Source organism: Neophocaena asiaeorientalis, unplaced genomic scaffold (genome assembly GCF_003031525.2).
Source record: "Neophocaena asiaeorientalis asiaeorientalis breed wild unplaced genomic scaffold, Neophocaena_asiaeorientalis_V1.1 scaffold317, whole genome shotgun sequence".
Lineage (NCBI taxonomy): Eukaryota > Metazoa > Chordata > Mammalia > Artiodactyla > Phocoenidae > Neophocaena > Neophocaena asiaeorientalis.
In genome coordinates, this window is record NW_020173114.1 from 5079757 (window position 1) to 5096532 (window position 16776).

Consider the following 16776-nt stretch of genomic DNA (forward strand, 5'->3'; position numbering starts at 1 on the left):
TAAGGAGAGGATAGTAAGGGGTACAAATTTTCATTTATAAAATGAATAAGGTCTAAGGCTCTAACGTGTCATAACATGGTGACTATAGCTGATAACACTGTATTGTATAACTGAAATTTGCTAAGAGAGTAGAACTTAATTGTTCTCACACACCAAAAAAGGAAGTATGCTAGGTAATGGACGTGTTAATTAACTCGAGGGAGGGATCCTTTCATAGTGTATATATATGCATGTCAAATCACCACATACTTTAAATATCTTACAATTTTATTTGTTGATTATATTTCAATAGAGTGGGGACTAAAAGTAATAACGAACTGAGAAACAAACATGGTTAAGAGGGTGTTATGTGGATGTTATCACAATCAAAAAAAATTCAAACCAAACCAACAGATTTCCCAGCACAGTTTCTAGAAACAGTAGTCTAAACTCAATGTCAACACTTATTTCCTGCCATTCAAACTTAATCCAACATATTTTGGCTTTGGACCGTACTATACTTTGAAAATACTTATAACACTTTTTTTTTTAACATCTTTATTGGAGTATAATTGCTTTATAATGGTGTGTTAGTTTCTGCTTTATAACAAAGTGAGTCAGCTATACATATACATATATCCCCATATCCCCTCCCTCTTGCGTCTCCCTCCCCCCCTCCCTATCCCACCCGTCTAGGCGCTCACAAAGCACCAAGCTGATCTCCCTGTGCTATGTGGCTGCTTCCCACTAGCTGTCTATTTTACATTTGGTAGTGCTTATAACACTTTTGACAATGAACTCTGAATTGCAAATTTCAGTTCTTACATTATTTAACCTCTCTTCAGCATTTGTCCTTGTTGACCACTTTTCTAATGGCTTCTGTCCCCATGTTTTTCTCCTACTTCTCTGGCCACTTGTTCTGAGTCTTTCTGTGGAGTCATTCTCTTCCTTTCTCATAATCATAAATATTGTTTTCCAGGGTTTTGTTCTACTTTCTTTGGGTTCTCTGTATGTCATCATGGGTAACATTTATTTCCATGGCTCTAACAAACCTCTGTCCTTACACAGGCCTTTCTGCTGAGTTAAATATCTAAGTGCTTCCTGGACATCTCCTGTCTCCATTTGGATAACTTACAAGTACTTCACACTCAACCTTCCCCAAACTGAACTCACCATCTCCCGCCTTCCTCTCCCCCAAGGGTTGTTCTCCTTTATTCCCTACCTCATTGAAAGGTGCCATCATCCACTCAGGCATCCAAGGGAGGGAACAGTGAGTTGTCTTAACCGCCTCCTTCCTCCTCATCCTCCCACATTCAGCTGGTCACCATGTGCTGGCAATCAAATCATTTCCTTAATATCCTTTGAAGCTATTTCTTCCTCTATTCCCTCTGCCAGTGCCGTGGTTTAAGCTCTCACTGCTTTGTGCCTGGATTACAACAACAACCATAAAACTGGTCTCCCTGTGTGTGATAGTCTCCTATCCAATTTACCCTCTACTACAACCGGTGAAATTCGTCTGAAACATAAATCTGATCACTCACTCCCTGTTTAAAAACTTCTATTGATTCTCTACTACCCTTAATACAACATGAATGGTTTTTTGAAATTTTTTTTTTGTGGTACGCGGGCCTCTCACTCTTGTGGCCTCTCCCGTTGCGGAGCACAGGCTCCAGACGCGCTGGCTCAACGGCCATGGCTCACGGGCCTAGCCACTCCGCGGCATGTGGGATCTTCCCGGACCGGGGCACAAACCCGTGTCCCCTGCATCAGCAGGCAGACTTTCAACCACTGCACCACCATAAAGTCCCTGTTTTTTGAATTTGACTCTGCTAACTTGAGCTCTATAAACTGCCCCTCATGCACTCTGCTCTAGCCACGCTGTTTCTGGAATGTAGCATTCTTTCATATCTTTGTAGCTTTGCACATGCTTCTTACTGCCTGCACTGCTCAAAATTCAGTCCAGATACAACCTCTTCCAGAAAGTCTTCTGGAACCTTCTCAGGATGGCTCAATAAAAAAATACATTGCATGGGACATATACTAAAAATTATTAGTTGTTCATTGGTAATATTTGGGACATATACTAAAAAACACTCATTATATTAAATTCAAATTTAACTGGGTATCTTGTTTGGTTTTTTTTCCCCCTAAATCTAGCAACACTACTCCCAGTCTCAATTATGTACTTCTTGTTTATTTTTTCATGTCCTCTCCTAGTCTGTAAGTGTCTTCAGGGCGGGAACATGCCTTATCTCTGTAACTCCAGGTTCCAGCACAGTGCTAGTAAGCACATAACTAAAATCACATGGTGTTTTACTGCTGGCTTGTTTCTTCTAAGCTGGCTTTAACCCCTAGTCTCTTTACTGCTTCTCAGGAATGACGTTCATGGTAACAGTGATGCCACCTGCCTCAGCATCATGGTGAACGTGACATGAGACAGTGCAGCCCAGCACGTGAAGGCCACCAGGAATGCTACTATAATTTAACCAGTAAGATTATCCTTGGAATAGGGCTTATGTCTGTTAAGATTTGAAATAAATTTGTTCAGTAAATATTTTTCTGTAAGTTTGTGAAGAAGAAATTGGTAACCTAACTCAAGTTGGCATAAAGGAAGACCATATTTTTAAAAGGAAAACGTTAAGCTTGCACTTTAAAAGCAGTATGTTCCAAGTGAACTGGTTCCGTGTATTTTAAAAATATAGGATAACAGCACAAAATGAACCTCTAGAGTCAAGTAATAATTGATCCTGAGCAAATAATAGCTAAGTGAAACCATTAGTTATGTACTGCTATCTAATTGGAAACATGGTTCTAAATATCTTAAATTTAGTATATATATTTTTAATAAATTTTATTTATTTTTATTTTTGGCTGCATTGGGTCTTCGTTGCTGTGTGCGGGCTTTCTCTAGTTGCGGAGAGCAGGGGCTACACTTCGTTGTGGTGCACGGGCTTCTTATTGTGGTGGCTTCTCTTGCTGCAGAGCACGGGCTCTAGGTGCGCAGGCTTCAGTAGTTGTGGCACCTGGGCTCCGTAGTTGTGGCTTGCAGGCTCTGGAGAGCAGGCTCAGTAGTTGTGGCGCACAGGCTTAGTTGCTGTGCGGCATGTGGGATCTTCCCAGACCAGGGATTGAACCCGTGTCCCCTGCATTGGCAGATGGATTCTTAACCACTGCACCACCAGGGAAGTCCCCAAATTTAGTATATGTTAAGCTAGTTGTTTTAAGCAACAAATCATTATCTCTAGAAATTAAATCTTAAGAGACTGTAATAAAATCTAGAGGCTCTCTCATCTTTTGATGCTTCCATTTTAAAGCATGTGCTCATATAATAGTCACAAAGGTTCACCAGAATATCACAGAGAGTGATTCTTCTATTATCCAGGTAGAACCTCAGAACAAACACTCTCGATCATGGAGGAACTTGCCAGAAATTTCAATATTAAACAAAGTTGTCCTGAAAAACGTACAGAAGGAAAATTTCTCTCCCTCTCCCACCATTCTTTTTTTTTTCTTTTTTAAAGAACCCAGCAAACCAGAGTCAAACTGTACAAAATTTCTTTATGGTTAGGCACAAAATAGAACTTTGCTGAAATAATGAGTCCATTAGTGATTGCTATGATCAGAAAAAATGTACTGTGAATTATACAACATATTGTAACTAGCTTGGAAAAAATTTTAAAAAGCACAAATGGAAAAAAAAGATCCTTCTAAGCACATCCAATTAGGCTTAGTTACTGTTGCCCTTAGTTTCAGAGACAGCTGCCTTTAAACAAAGATGAGCAGAACACAGTTCTTATTCCTTATGCTTCCACAAGTTAACCTTGGCTTCCCAGGAACACCACCCCCACTCCATTTCCCCTCTTGAAGTTTTAAAAGCCTATTACGCATTTCACTAGAATCCAGCTCTAAATAATGGATATAACAGTGGAAGGTTTCATACTTTTATTAAAAACTGAAAACAAGAAACTTGAATTGAAATTGCAAGTCAATGTACAAGGTGCAAAATTAATCTCAGTTTTCGCTAGAAGTTAAGAATCCTATTAACTTTAACATCTTTTAACAAAAATGATCCATTGGTTAGAGAAAAACATCTCAGGGCAGTAATACTAATATTCTGTAGCGACTTCCCATGTTGAAGTTATAAGAAATGTACTTGATTACTAAATTAGACTAATTCACACCCAGTACATAATGCATATGAAATACATATTTGATTTGTTCAACATTCTAAGTTTGTTTTTAAAATTTACTGTAAAAAGACAAAAGAGGAAAAGATATTAATTTGCAGGTAGCCAAAAGGCCCAATGACCAAGGCTGTGGTTTACTGGCTACTGATGCATGATTCTGGGAATTCTCAGATCTGATGTTAATCAGCATCTTGCTCTGAGGGATAAAAGTGCTAAGGCAAGCTTGGTTGTAATGAGAAGGAGAAAGGTGCTCCTCAGTGTCTTTCCAAATTCTTCCTATTCTGTAAGGTCCTACAGAAGATCTACCTCCTCTATGAAGCCTTTCTCTACTATGCTACCCATAGTGATTTATCTACTCATGGAAACCTTTCTTAAATTTTTGTAATACAACTATTTGTAGCACAAACTAAATCATTTTAACCGGATGTGATAATCTTCGGATGTGCTGGCTTGGCTAAACTGCAGTTCCCAGCTAATGAAGCAAACAATAATCTAGGTGTTGCTGTATTTTAGAGATGTGTCCATAATCAACAGACTTTAAGAAAGATTATCCCAGATAATCTGGGTGGGCCTGATTCAATTAGTTGAAGGGCCTTAAGAGCATTGCTGAGGCTTCCCTGACCAAGAAGAAGTTCTGTTTGTGCATAGCAGCTTTAGCCTAGGCCCAAGAGTTCTAGCCTGTCATTTCGGACTTGCCACAATTGGGTAAGCCAATTTCTTGCAAGAAATCTCTCACTTTTAAAAAAATTGAGGGCTTCCCTGGTGGCGCAGTGGTTGGGAGTCCGCCTGCCGATGCAGGGGACGCGGGTTCGTGCCCCGGTCCGGGAGGATCCCGCATGCCGCGGAGCGGCTGGGCCCGTGAGCCACGGCTGCTGAGCCTGCGCGTCCGGAGCCTGCGCGTCTGGAGCCTGTGCTCCTTAACGGGAGAGGCCACAGCAGTGAGAGGCTCCGCGTACCGGTTAAAAAAAAAAAAAAAATTTGAGATATAATTGACATATAACATTATATTACTTTCGGGTATAGAACATAATGATTCAGTATTTGTATATACAGTGCAATAATCACCACAAGAAGTCTAGTTAACATCCATCACCATACATAGTTACAGGATTTTTTTCTTATGAGAACATTTAAGATCTAATCTCTTTGCAACTTTCAAATATACAATACAGTGGTATGAACTATGGTCACCATCTTGTACATTGTGTCCCCATGACTTATTTGCTTTATAACTGGAAGTTTGGTCCTTTTGACCCCCTTCACCCATTTTGCCCACCCTACACCCCCTCCTCTGGCAACCACTGATAGGTTCTTTGTATCTATGAGTTGGATTTGTTGTTGTTGTGTTTTAGATTCCACATATAAATGAGATCATGTGGTATTTGTCTTTCTCTGGCTGACTTATATCACCTAGTATAATGCCCTCAAGGTCCACACATGTTGTTAATAAATAATATTAATAAATTTGTACTAATAAATAAAATTTAAAATAATAATCTCTTAATATATATTTTTATTGGCTCTGCTTCTCTGCTTGAAACTTGACTGATACAACTGATCGTATAATGTCATGTATGTATGTGTGTATGTATATGTCTTATTGTCCCAGTCAGATTCAAAGGCATAAACTCGAAATAATAAGAATAATAATTTATTGAGCACTTACTACGTGTCAAGAGTTAAGTGTTGTATTAAGCCTTTTAATATGTGAACTCACAACCACCTGAGAATATTAAAATCCTCATTTTAATCCCCATTTTATAGAGGCTAAATAATTTGGCTAACCTATACAGCTAAGGAATGGCAAACCCAGAACTCAAACCTGAACCTCATTTATTCCAGTGCTTATGCACTTAACTACTGCAATAGACGACCCATCACACACAAACAGACGGAAAGTGAAAAGACAGAGACAGAGATATACAGAAAGAAGAAAGCTATGTAAGCTTAGACAGACCATTATTCTTAAACATAAGTAAACTGATTATCACACTCTGTTGATCACCTGTCATTCCTAATGTAAACAATGTTCTCACCTTGGAGGCGATGCTCTAAATGGGAGAGCCACAGCAATCTTCTGGGGAAACTTCTGAAGTACAATTGGTTACAGGGGCTACAAATACTAGGGTAGGTGCCCCCAGCCAAGTGAAATCAAGTCAAGGACTTGAGAACCTCCTCTGTATTCAACAGATATGTCAGATACTTTAGCTGCCCAAGAAACTTCTTTGTTTTTCATATTGTGGGATAAAATAAACATTTATTTTAAAACAAAAGAAATAATTATGTCAGAGTATCATTCAGCTTAATTGATTCACTTCCACTTTATCCTCATAAAATCTGTGATGCAGGTAAGGCAGAAATACTTTTCTCACCTGTACAATGGAATTAATAGCAAATCAATGAAGTGAAGTCACTTATTCAAAACCATACAATAGACCACAAGAAAGGGTAAGGCTGGTTCTTTGACTCCAGGCTAGTATTTTTTCCAGTAGCCTAACATAATATAGTTGAGTACTCGTAATCAAGAAGTTCCTCATACTTGGTGTACCATACCATTAATATACAAGGTTTTATAATGTACTGATATGACTAAAGTAATGAGACAGATTTTCATAAGTCACCCATGAAACCGGTTGTATTTCCCAAACTTGCTCTGTTCTTTGGGCATTTGCACTCACTGTCCTTTCTCCTTACATGCTTTTTGCCCAGATACACAACTGTTTCCTTCTCACCAGTTTTCAATTCAAAATGCCCTCTTCTCAGGGAAGCCTGTCCCAACCACTCTGGTCAAGATAAGATGCCTTTGCCTTTCTCTACTAAATACTACTATTATATCCTTTCTCACTGCACTTCTCAGTACCTGAAGTCATTTATTTGTTTTTGTCTTTATTTTTCATATTCTGCTACCAGAATATAAGCTCCTCCAGACATGGACTCTGCTTACTACTGTATCAACAGCACCTAGAATAATGACTAACATGTAGTAAGTGTTCAAGAAATATTTGTTGATCGATGTCTCTTCTAAAATGGACTATACTTTTAATGTGATTCCTATGTGATAGTAATTACCTTGAAAATAAATATTAAATTATTAAAAATGAGAAAAAAAACTTGATAAAAGTTAAAAGCTAAGCTGCCAACTTTCAAAGGAAGAAAAGAACCCTCATTGTTAATCTTTAGCAAACAATATTTGTAGGGCTACTTTTGGATCTTCTGTGTCTCTTTATAATCTTCCTTAGTTCACTAAGATGAAACTGACTGAGGTTTCTGAAGGAAATCTGTTCAGAGTTTATACACAAGATACTATAATCCTTTGGCAAGCATGTTTTTGCTAAATGTGGTTTTGAGATAATGCAGTTTTATATATTTATATCCCAAACTGAAAGCAGCCATCTTATTATATGCTCTGTTCAGTTCATTCCACTTAAGAGAACAATCTATGCAGTAATACAGAGGGAGAGAGACAATCAGAGTCCACATTTCAAACCAGGAATTACTAGGACCAGAACAAGTATGCATGGATATTGCCATAATTTATGAAAAGGCCAGACAATTACTTAGCAGCTATTGTAAAACTGCAATCCGGGACAAGCAAATTTACAAGGAACTGCATTTCAAGCCAGTAAGGGCTGATTCAGACTTTAAAAAAGAGGTATAGTCTGTGTAATATAAAACTTACATAAATATATATAGCCATGGTTTTTCCTCTAAACATCCCTGCTTTTAGAATTTGCATGAATGTTTTCCTATTCTTTTACTTTCAATCTATCTGCATCTTTATATTTTAGATGTGTATCTTATAAATATCATATAGTTGTTTTTAAATTTTAACACAGTCTGACAATCTTGGTCTTTTTTTTTAAAACAATCTTTGTCTTTTAACTGAAGCATTTGGTCCCTTTACATTTAATGTAATTACCAACATATTTGGGTTTAGATATACTACAGTCAGTGCCGTGTTAAGCCACCCATATTTCCTCTAGAAATGGAACACTCATTCCTTCAGCTGCTGAGCACGTAGGCAGTCAACAGCTCTCAGCTGAATCTTTCTTTGGGACTTGGCCTCAGCTGGAATACAGCCTTATCCAAAGTCATATCCCCTTTAGGGAGGGTGGGAGAGGATGGAAAACTGTATACAATGACTGGTCAGTGAGGGGGGTATAAAGGCCTGGACCTTTGCAAGGCCATCCCAACCCCAGGTTCCCTGTAGAATCAACTGATGCTTTTATTACTACTGCACTGCAGTTTAAACTTCTCATTCTGGTCTATCTTCCTTCCTCACTCCCCCACAGATGTTAACCTCAAAAGCCCATCCCAATAAATTTCCTTCAGGTAAATCTCAGTCTCTGAGTCTGTTTCCTAGGGAATTCAATTTGTGACATCTATCACCTTATTATGTGTTTCCTACTTCCTGCCTGTTATGTTTCTTTTTCTTTATTGCCTTCTTTAGGACTGAGTGTTCTTTTATTATTTATTCCATTTTTCCTATATTAGTTTGGAAATGATACACTCTTTTTCTATTCCAGAGGCTATCCTAGAAATAACAAATACATAGTTGAATTAGCATGTCTAAAGTTAATTGATTAATACTTTTCCCCTACTCTGCAATATGATAAGGATTTTAAACATTTTAGCTCCTTTTACCCTTTTCCCAATTTACATGTAATTGTTATTCTAGGTACCTCATGTAAGTGGACACATACAACATTTGTCCTTTTGCATCTAGCTTATATCATTTAGCATAGTATTTTCGAGGTTCCTCCATATTGTGGTATGCATCAGAATTTCATTCTTTTTAAAGGTTGAATAATATTCCATTGTATGTATATATCACATTTTGTTTATGCATTCATCTGTTAATGGACATTAGAGAGTTTCCACCTTTTGGCTACTGTGAATAATGCTGCTATGAACATTGGTGTGCAAGTATCTGTTTAAGTCCCTGCTTTCATTTCTTTTGAGTATATACCTAGAAGTGGAATTACTGGTAATTCTATATTTAACTTTTTGAAGAACTTCCATATTATCTTCCTGATTCTCTTAAATACATTTCAATTCCCTGTTGAAATTATCCATTGTTTTATTTATATTCTTTACCTATTTTCCTACTTACTTGAACATGAACATCGTTATTTTAAAATACTTTTAGGATGACACCAATATCTAGGTCATCTGTGGATCTGCTTCTATTGTCCGTGTTTATTTCTTGGTTTTCAGTCATGTCATCTTGTCTTTTGGCATGCTCTGTAATTGTCTACATAATGCCTCCAGAGAGGATTTCCCTTCCCTCTAGTAGGCAGATATAATGGTAGCTGATTGCCTTAATCCAATGAGGGGCTGTGCTGAGTGCAGGCTGAATTGTACCTCTGGTAAAGGTCAATCTATTTTTGACTCATCTCTATTCCAAGAGCATAGCCCTCCAGGATTTTTAACTGAGAGCTTGGGAATTCATTGAAGTTTCTCCCCCTGGAAGGTTCATAACTCTAGTCTGTATCTTGTGAGACTGCCAAAACGTCTGCTTTTCAAAGGCTTTCCAATGAGCTTTTTTTAGCCTCCCACTCTGTAAAGCCCCAGGATTTGGCAAATATCCCAACAGGATAACTGGCTTTATGCTTGAGGCTCCCTTAGTTTTCTATAAAAGCTTGCTGGTTTCTTATCCCCAGCAGCAGCACTCTCCCAGTATACAGTCCTGGTTCTCAGACCCCTGCTCATGCCCAGCATCAGCAAATTCCTCAAGCGAAAAAGAAGCTACAAAGTTAGCTTGCCTCTCTGAGGTTCTTTTAGCTCACCTTCACTCTTGGTGTTCAGTCCTTTGGAATCTCAGCCCAAAGCATGGTGTACCAGGGTCCCACTCTTGGGTAGAAAATGGACTATATTTTTATCTTCCTAGCCCCCTAAGACTGTATTTCAGGTCATACATTTCCAGGCAAACACAGCCACAAAATCTAGGCTCACCTCTCTTAAATCTTATCCTCTCCCAGATCTTGATCAGGTAATTCCTCACTATCTTGTTAGCTCTTTGAAGCTTTAACATATACTTTAAAAATATTTTCTCTGCCTGCTTTTTAGTTCTAATCATACAGTTCCTATGCCATATCAGTACTATCTTAGTACTACTGGTCTTAGTACTACTAGTTGTGGTAAGTTTTAAGAACATAATTCCCAAATGCAGAGAAACTACAATTTTTTTTAAAGCCAGTCTTAGGAAAAAGGATATATTTTAGGCTCAGAAAATATTTTCATTATTTTCAAGTTTTAGAATGATAACCATTAAATTATGCTAGAATTATATTCTGCTTCCATTCTTTATCAATTAAAGTGAACTTAAAGGAAAATAATATGGTACTTCAACTATAATTCACCCATAACAGAATATGTACCAATATATGCCTAACATTTTAAAGGCTATAGTATTAAAACAGATAAAACCATGTCTATTTCATTTGGGCTTAATCTCTAGAACAGTACTTCTAACATAACCAGATGATGTTAATAGGTCTTCCTGGGAGGGCTGCAGTGGAGATGGATTTTTTTCCTAATCAAGTATATTTGCTTTCTCTGGAGATGCAGAATGCACATAGAACATTAAAGATCCTGAGAAGTCCCCAGTAAAGTCAGTTATTTATATTTGTTTAACCCTCTGTTTTCAAATACGTCTGATCATGGAATACACTTTAATGTGTACACTTTAGTGTGTGAGAAAGGTGACCTAAAAAAAAAAGGAAATAAACATTTCAAATAGTTTTGGTTATTTATATGTTATAGTTGATTATATAACTTCTTTCTTCTTCATTGAAGGTGAGCTGGTGAGTTTTGTGGGGGATTTTGTTAGCTTCATTAATCTATAACTTCCTTTATCAGTCTTTTCTGACATTGGGTAGCAGAAAGAGCATGAGCTTTCTATAGAGACAGAATTAGGATCAAATTCTGGCTCCACCATCACAGGCAAATTCTTCTCTCTGCTAGGCATATTTCTTTATTTGTAAAGTGGGCTTGGGGGGCTTTCACAGTATTATTTTAAGTACTAATGACCATGTAAAGTACCCAGTGTATTGTCTGGCTCCAGAGGTTCCTCCTAGTAAAATTCCTCAAGGATCTGGAATGGCCCATTGGAATGAACATAAGATTGACATCTTTCAACCCTCCTTGATTTGGGACTCTTCTTTGTTCATTAATTCCCTTGCTTCTTATATGAGTAATTTCTCCCCTGCCTAGTTAAGTGGCTGTAATACTCCTGGGGAATAATGGTTTTTTGTTTTTGCTGTTGTTTTTTTAAATTTTTTATCCTGATTGAGTAGCTGGAATTAAATTGATTTTTATTTTCTTAGAACTTTGGAAAGGTTGAGCTCTCCCTGTCTTATGGGGAGACATTTGCTACTGTAATATTTATTTTACCTTACTGCAATTATTCATTTTCTTCCCTGCTAGACTGTAAGTTCGTAAGGTAAGGATATCTTCTTCCTTGCTAAATGCACACCCCTAGCACCACTGGCCTAGTTAAAGAGTAACCACTCAATAATTATAGAATTGTTAACACGTTATAATAATTGGGATCCCAACCACTATTATATCAGAAATATAATTCTCAGATGAAATGTTTTAACATTATTTATATAGAAGATATCAGCAGAAAACAAGGAGTTAAATTTACTTATCCTGGATTTTCTAGAAATCTTAGACTGATAGAGTGATTTTCCTGAGATACATCCAATAATTAGAATAGAAATTAAATACACTTATATGCTTTTTAGGTAAATTTTCAGTATTCAAGAATGACTCCATTTATTCAAAAGATGTGTTCCAGAAAGCTTGCCTGCAAATAACACTTTCATACTATAAATATTTAAAAACCCATCTGACTGGGCTTCCCTGGTGACGCAGTGGTTGAGAATCCACCTGCCAATGCAGGGGACACGGGTTCAGTCCCTGGTCCGGGAGGATCTTACATGCTGCAGAGCAACTAAGCCCGTGTGCCACAACTACTGAAGCCCGTGCGCCTAGAGCCTGGGCTGTGCAACAAAGAGAAGCCACTGCAATGAGAAGCCCACGCACCACAAGGAAGAGTAGCCCCTACTCGCCACAACTAGAGAAAGTCTGCGTGCAGCAACGAAGACCCAACACAGCCAAAGATAAATAAATATATTTATTTTTTTAAAAACCCATCTGATTACAGTAAACTAAACTTCAAGTATATTTGAAAAACAAAAATCCCTCTTTGTAATAAGGATGCTTTCACACTAGTCTGTATCACATATTCAGATTTCTGAATACTGGATTTTTCAAAGTGGGGAACAGTCCTACTAACTTGGTCATATCAAAATGCTAAGAAGTTCAGCACAACTCAAAATCAAATTAACTTTTACTTTTTGAAAAAAAATTTTAGCATGTATATAGTAGTAAATATTATGTGTTATTAGTGTAGTTTTTTAATGTGTTATTAAATTTAGAATGGATAAACAACAAGGTCCTACTGTATAGCACAGGGAACTATATCCAATCTCCCAGGATAAGCCATAATGGAAAAGAATATTAAAAAAAGAATGTCTGTATGTGTATAACTGAGTCACTGTGCTGTACAGCAGAGATTGGCACAACACTGTAAATTAACTGTACTTCAATTAAAAATAGGTCTTTCCATACACTAGAAAATAAAAAATACTTACTATTATTTTCTTGCAGTCCTTTCCTCTGCATAGTTCTGTATAGGTAGAGTATTGCACATATATAATCCAGCTTCCAACAAAAACCACCAACCAGGAAAAGAAAAGATATTTCATCCGCACATATGAGAAGCGAGCCTGTAAGTAAAAGAGCACATAACAATCATTCATTCAGCACCAAGTCAGCATTCACTGTCCTAGAACATGACTTTTCCCCCTTTCTTGGAAGAACTCAATATATATTCTAGGCTTTCATATGGCAATTCTCCTAGAACAAAGTGTACTTTCACTTAGTCCAAACACAACTGGTCTTAGAAAAGGAAGCTCCTTGGTCTTGCCAAGGAAAAGGGAACAAAATACCCTTTAAAATGTATAACCTTTCAAATACCACCAGCATCCAAACCTACTCATTAAGCACAAGCACGTGCTCCATGCTATCCTGGGCACCCGGTAAGATCAGGTAAAGAAAGACACAATTCCCACTTACTACAAGCTTACAGAAGAGTGTTTCAAATAAGAATCTTAAAGTTCTTCATGAATAAGCATGGTAAAATAATTGTGTTTTAAGAAATAAGAACAGAGAATTTGGCTACTTGTCTAATGTCTCACAGTGAGGTACAACCAGAGTAAGAAATTATTCACATTGATTCCTATTTCCCTGCTGTATTCACCAATGCTTTCTGTTCCTTCTAGTCAACTAATCAACTAATCAAATGCTTCACCTAATAGATATTCTGGAAACTTAAGGAGAAAGTTACAACTAGTAAAGGAGAAGAAAGGTTAAGATATATAAAGAATAAAATACGCCCCGCATGTCAGTCTGTAAGGCTGCACAACAGGATCCTCTTTGCACTGTTTTGCTCTCAGTGCTCTGGTATCTAATTGCGACTCGGGTCAGTTAGTGCTTTTTCTCCATCAACCACATATCAAACAGTTTAATCTTCAAAATGTCAGCTAGTCAAGATAATTTGATATTTATTTTTTGAGTCCGGAACGCCAGTGGTCTGGTTTTATAAACAACTGAATTTAGGACTATGGGGAGAATTGAGCAAAATAAAGATACGTAAACAAACAACGAAAGGCTAGTTTTGCTTTTACAATCACAAGTCGGTTTCTCACACTGGGCAACAGTAGGATACTGTGAGCATGCAAAGAAAGCAGAAAGAGATGAAAGAGACGTAAATGCATCTGCAGAAGACAATGAGTGCAGAGGAAAAAGAGACTCAGGAAATACTGAATTCTGTTGGCTTTATTTGCGGTTTAGATATCGGTCTCTGTGAGGTTAACAGATGGTGAATCCCAGTACCAAAAGGCTTGAGTACAATGAATTCACAATTATATGATAGGTCTTTGAGCTTTATTATTAAAATATTTTTTAAAATGCCTTTAATGCAAGTTATTTTTGTATAGCTCTAAATGAATTCAGTAAAAAGAAAGTTCATATAGAATTCCAAATTAAATCACGTAAATGACAATGGGGTTTACACAAAGGGGTTTGTTTGAAAGACATTTAAGATTACTTGGCCCTGATAAGAGGTCTAGTCATCAGAGAGAAATTGATATGTATTAGTATTATGAAGCTTAAATATGATTAAATGACATAATGCCTATAGAACATAAGCACATTGCAAGGCACATAGAAAATACTCAACAAATAGCAAAATCAATTTGCAAAGGCACTGAACAAAAAGCCAATAATGCTGTCATTATAGTTTGGCCACCACCTTCTTTTTGGGCTTGCCAAAAAGAAAACTGAATCTGAATCTGATTAAGCCTTACCAGTTTACAGGAAATACAGGAGACAGAGGAATATAAGTGACAGTTAAGTAAGTGACACTATAAGGATACAATCAGCTCTAGGCTGTGGGAAGTGCTGGAGTACAAACAACCCAGTTCTTCAACAAATAAAATACAAGGGAGAAAATAGAGAGAAGATGGGAAAACCAAAGATCAAAAAATACATAAGAAATACTGCATATTAAATAATCACAACCTGTGGATCTTTTCTGAGTCCTGATTCAAATGTAAAACTGTAAAAGAAAATGACATTTATGAGACAATTGAAAACTTGAATACTGACAGGATACCTGACGTCGTTAAGGAATTATTTTAATTTTTCTGGTGTAATAATGTAATGTTTAAAGAAAAGAGACCTTATATTTTAGAGATAGATATCGAAATATTTATGAGTGAAATAATATCTGGTATTTGCCTCAAAATAATATGGGAAGGGAAAAGTAGGTGGGGTATTATTAAAACAAAATTGGCCGTGAGTTGGTAACTGTTCAAGCTGGGTGACAGTTAACATGCCTTCTTTTGTACATGTTTTTCTCTACTTTTTTAACATTTTTTTTATGTTGTGCGATAAGGAATACTTCCACACCAAGACATCCCCTTCCCACACATTCATTCAGCAACTATTTATTGTCTACTAAGTGTCAGATGCTGCCTTAGGCACTTTTAGAACATCTCCAGTTAAAGGGACAAACAAGTTATAAATCTACCATACAAGTACTCTTAACCCAGTTAAGAGGGTTCTTTGAACAACTGTAGCATGGCATGATTTTACTTTTAGAAGTTCAATCTTTTTTTTTTTTTTTTTGGCCACTAGAGAAAGATTAGTTAATAAAAGATGATGAGACAACTGTTAATCATTTGGAAATAGCATATTTAAATACCTAAAACATATCTTATATCAAAATAAATTCCACATGAGGGACTTCCCTGGTGGGGCAGTGGTTAAGAATCCACCTGCCACAACCTGCCGAGACTGAACCAGGAAGAAATAGAAAATATGAACAGACCAATCACAAGAACTGAAATTGAGACTGTGATTAAAAATCTTCGAACAAACAAAATCCATGGACCAGATGGCTTCACAGGCGCTTTCTATCAAACATTTAGAGAAGACCTAACACCTATCCTTCTCAAAATCTTGCAAAATACAGAAGAGGGAGGAACACTCCCAAACTCATTCTACGAGGCCACTATCACTCTGATACAAAAACCAGACATGGATGTCACAAAGAAAGAAAACTACAGGCCAATATCATTGATAAGCATAGATGCAAAAATCCTCAATAACATACTAGCAAACAGAATCCAACAGCACATTAAAAGGATCATACCCCATGATCAAGTGGGGTTTATTCCAGGAATGCAAGGATTCTTACGAGCCTGCGCTCTAGAGACTGCGAACCACAACTACTGAGCCCATGCACCGCAACTACTGCAACCCGCGTGCCTAGAGCCATGCTCCAAAACAAAGAGAAGCCACCACAACGAGAAGCCCGCACACTGCAACAAAGAGTAGCCCCCGCTTGCCGCAACCAGAGAAAGCCCATGCACAGCAACAAAGACCCAACACAGCCAATAAATAAATAAATTTATTTTAAAAAATAATAAATTCCACATGAAACTGATGGACATGTAAAATCTGAAATAATATAATACAAATGTAGGAATCAAGAAGTTACTGAATAAAATTATTGAAATCATTTTATTTTAGGAAAGCTAAAAGAAAAGCCCATCTTTTTTTTTTTTTAAACCAACTTTGTGATTTTTATTTATGGGCAACAACTATATACTCCTAGATATCACTAAACTGTGTACAATTAGAAACACAGCATTGTAGAAGAGCAGACATCAGAATTAAACAGAGCAGACTTAAGGAAATATCAATCTTCATTATTTTGTCCGTTTTTCTTTACGTGCACAAAGAAGCATGAATGCAATTTGAAATCTTTTAATGGCAATAAAGTTACAATCACCCACCTGCGTGACAAGTCCAACCCTATATTAACACTGAGATAGGGTTTTAAAAGAAGATTAATCTCAAGTCATTCAGTAAAAAGTCAAGGAAGACCTTAAAATGCAATACAATGTAAAAGAATATTTTCTTTTTTCCTTCCTGCCTTGCTCCACAGCAGGTAGAAGTCGCAGAGCAAAGG

General features: G+C 37.1%; 1 protein-coding gene across 1 annotated transcript in view; it reads right to left on the reverse strand.

The window, feature by feature from the left end:
• The window catches only part of DIPK1A (divergent protein kinase domain 1A), a 35821-nt gene extending 22828 nt beyond the window's left edge, over positions 1-12993 (reverse strand). The window contains exon 1 of the mRNA XM_024743579.1: positions 12830-12993. Coding sequence (XP_024599347.1) covers positions 12830-12943 — 114 coding nt within the window. The 5' untranslated portion in view covers positions 12944-12993. The remainder of the gene's footprint in view (positions 1-12829) is intronic.
• Between the last annotated feature and the right edge of the window lie 3783 nt (positions 12994-16776).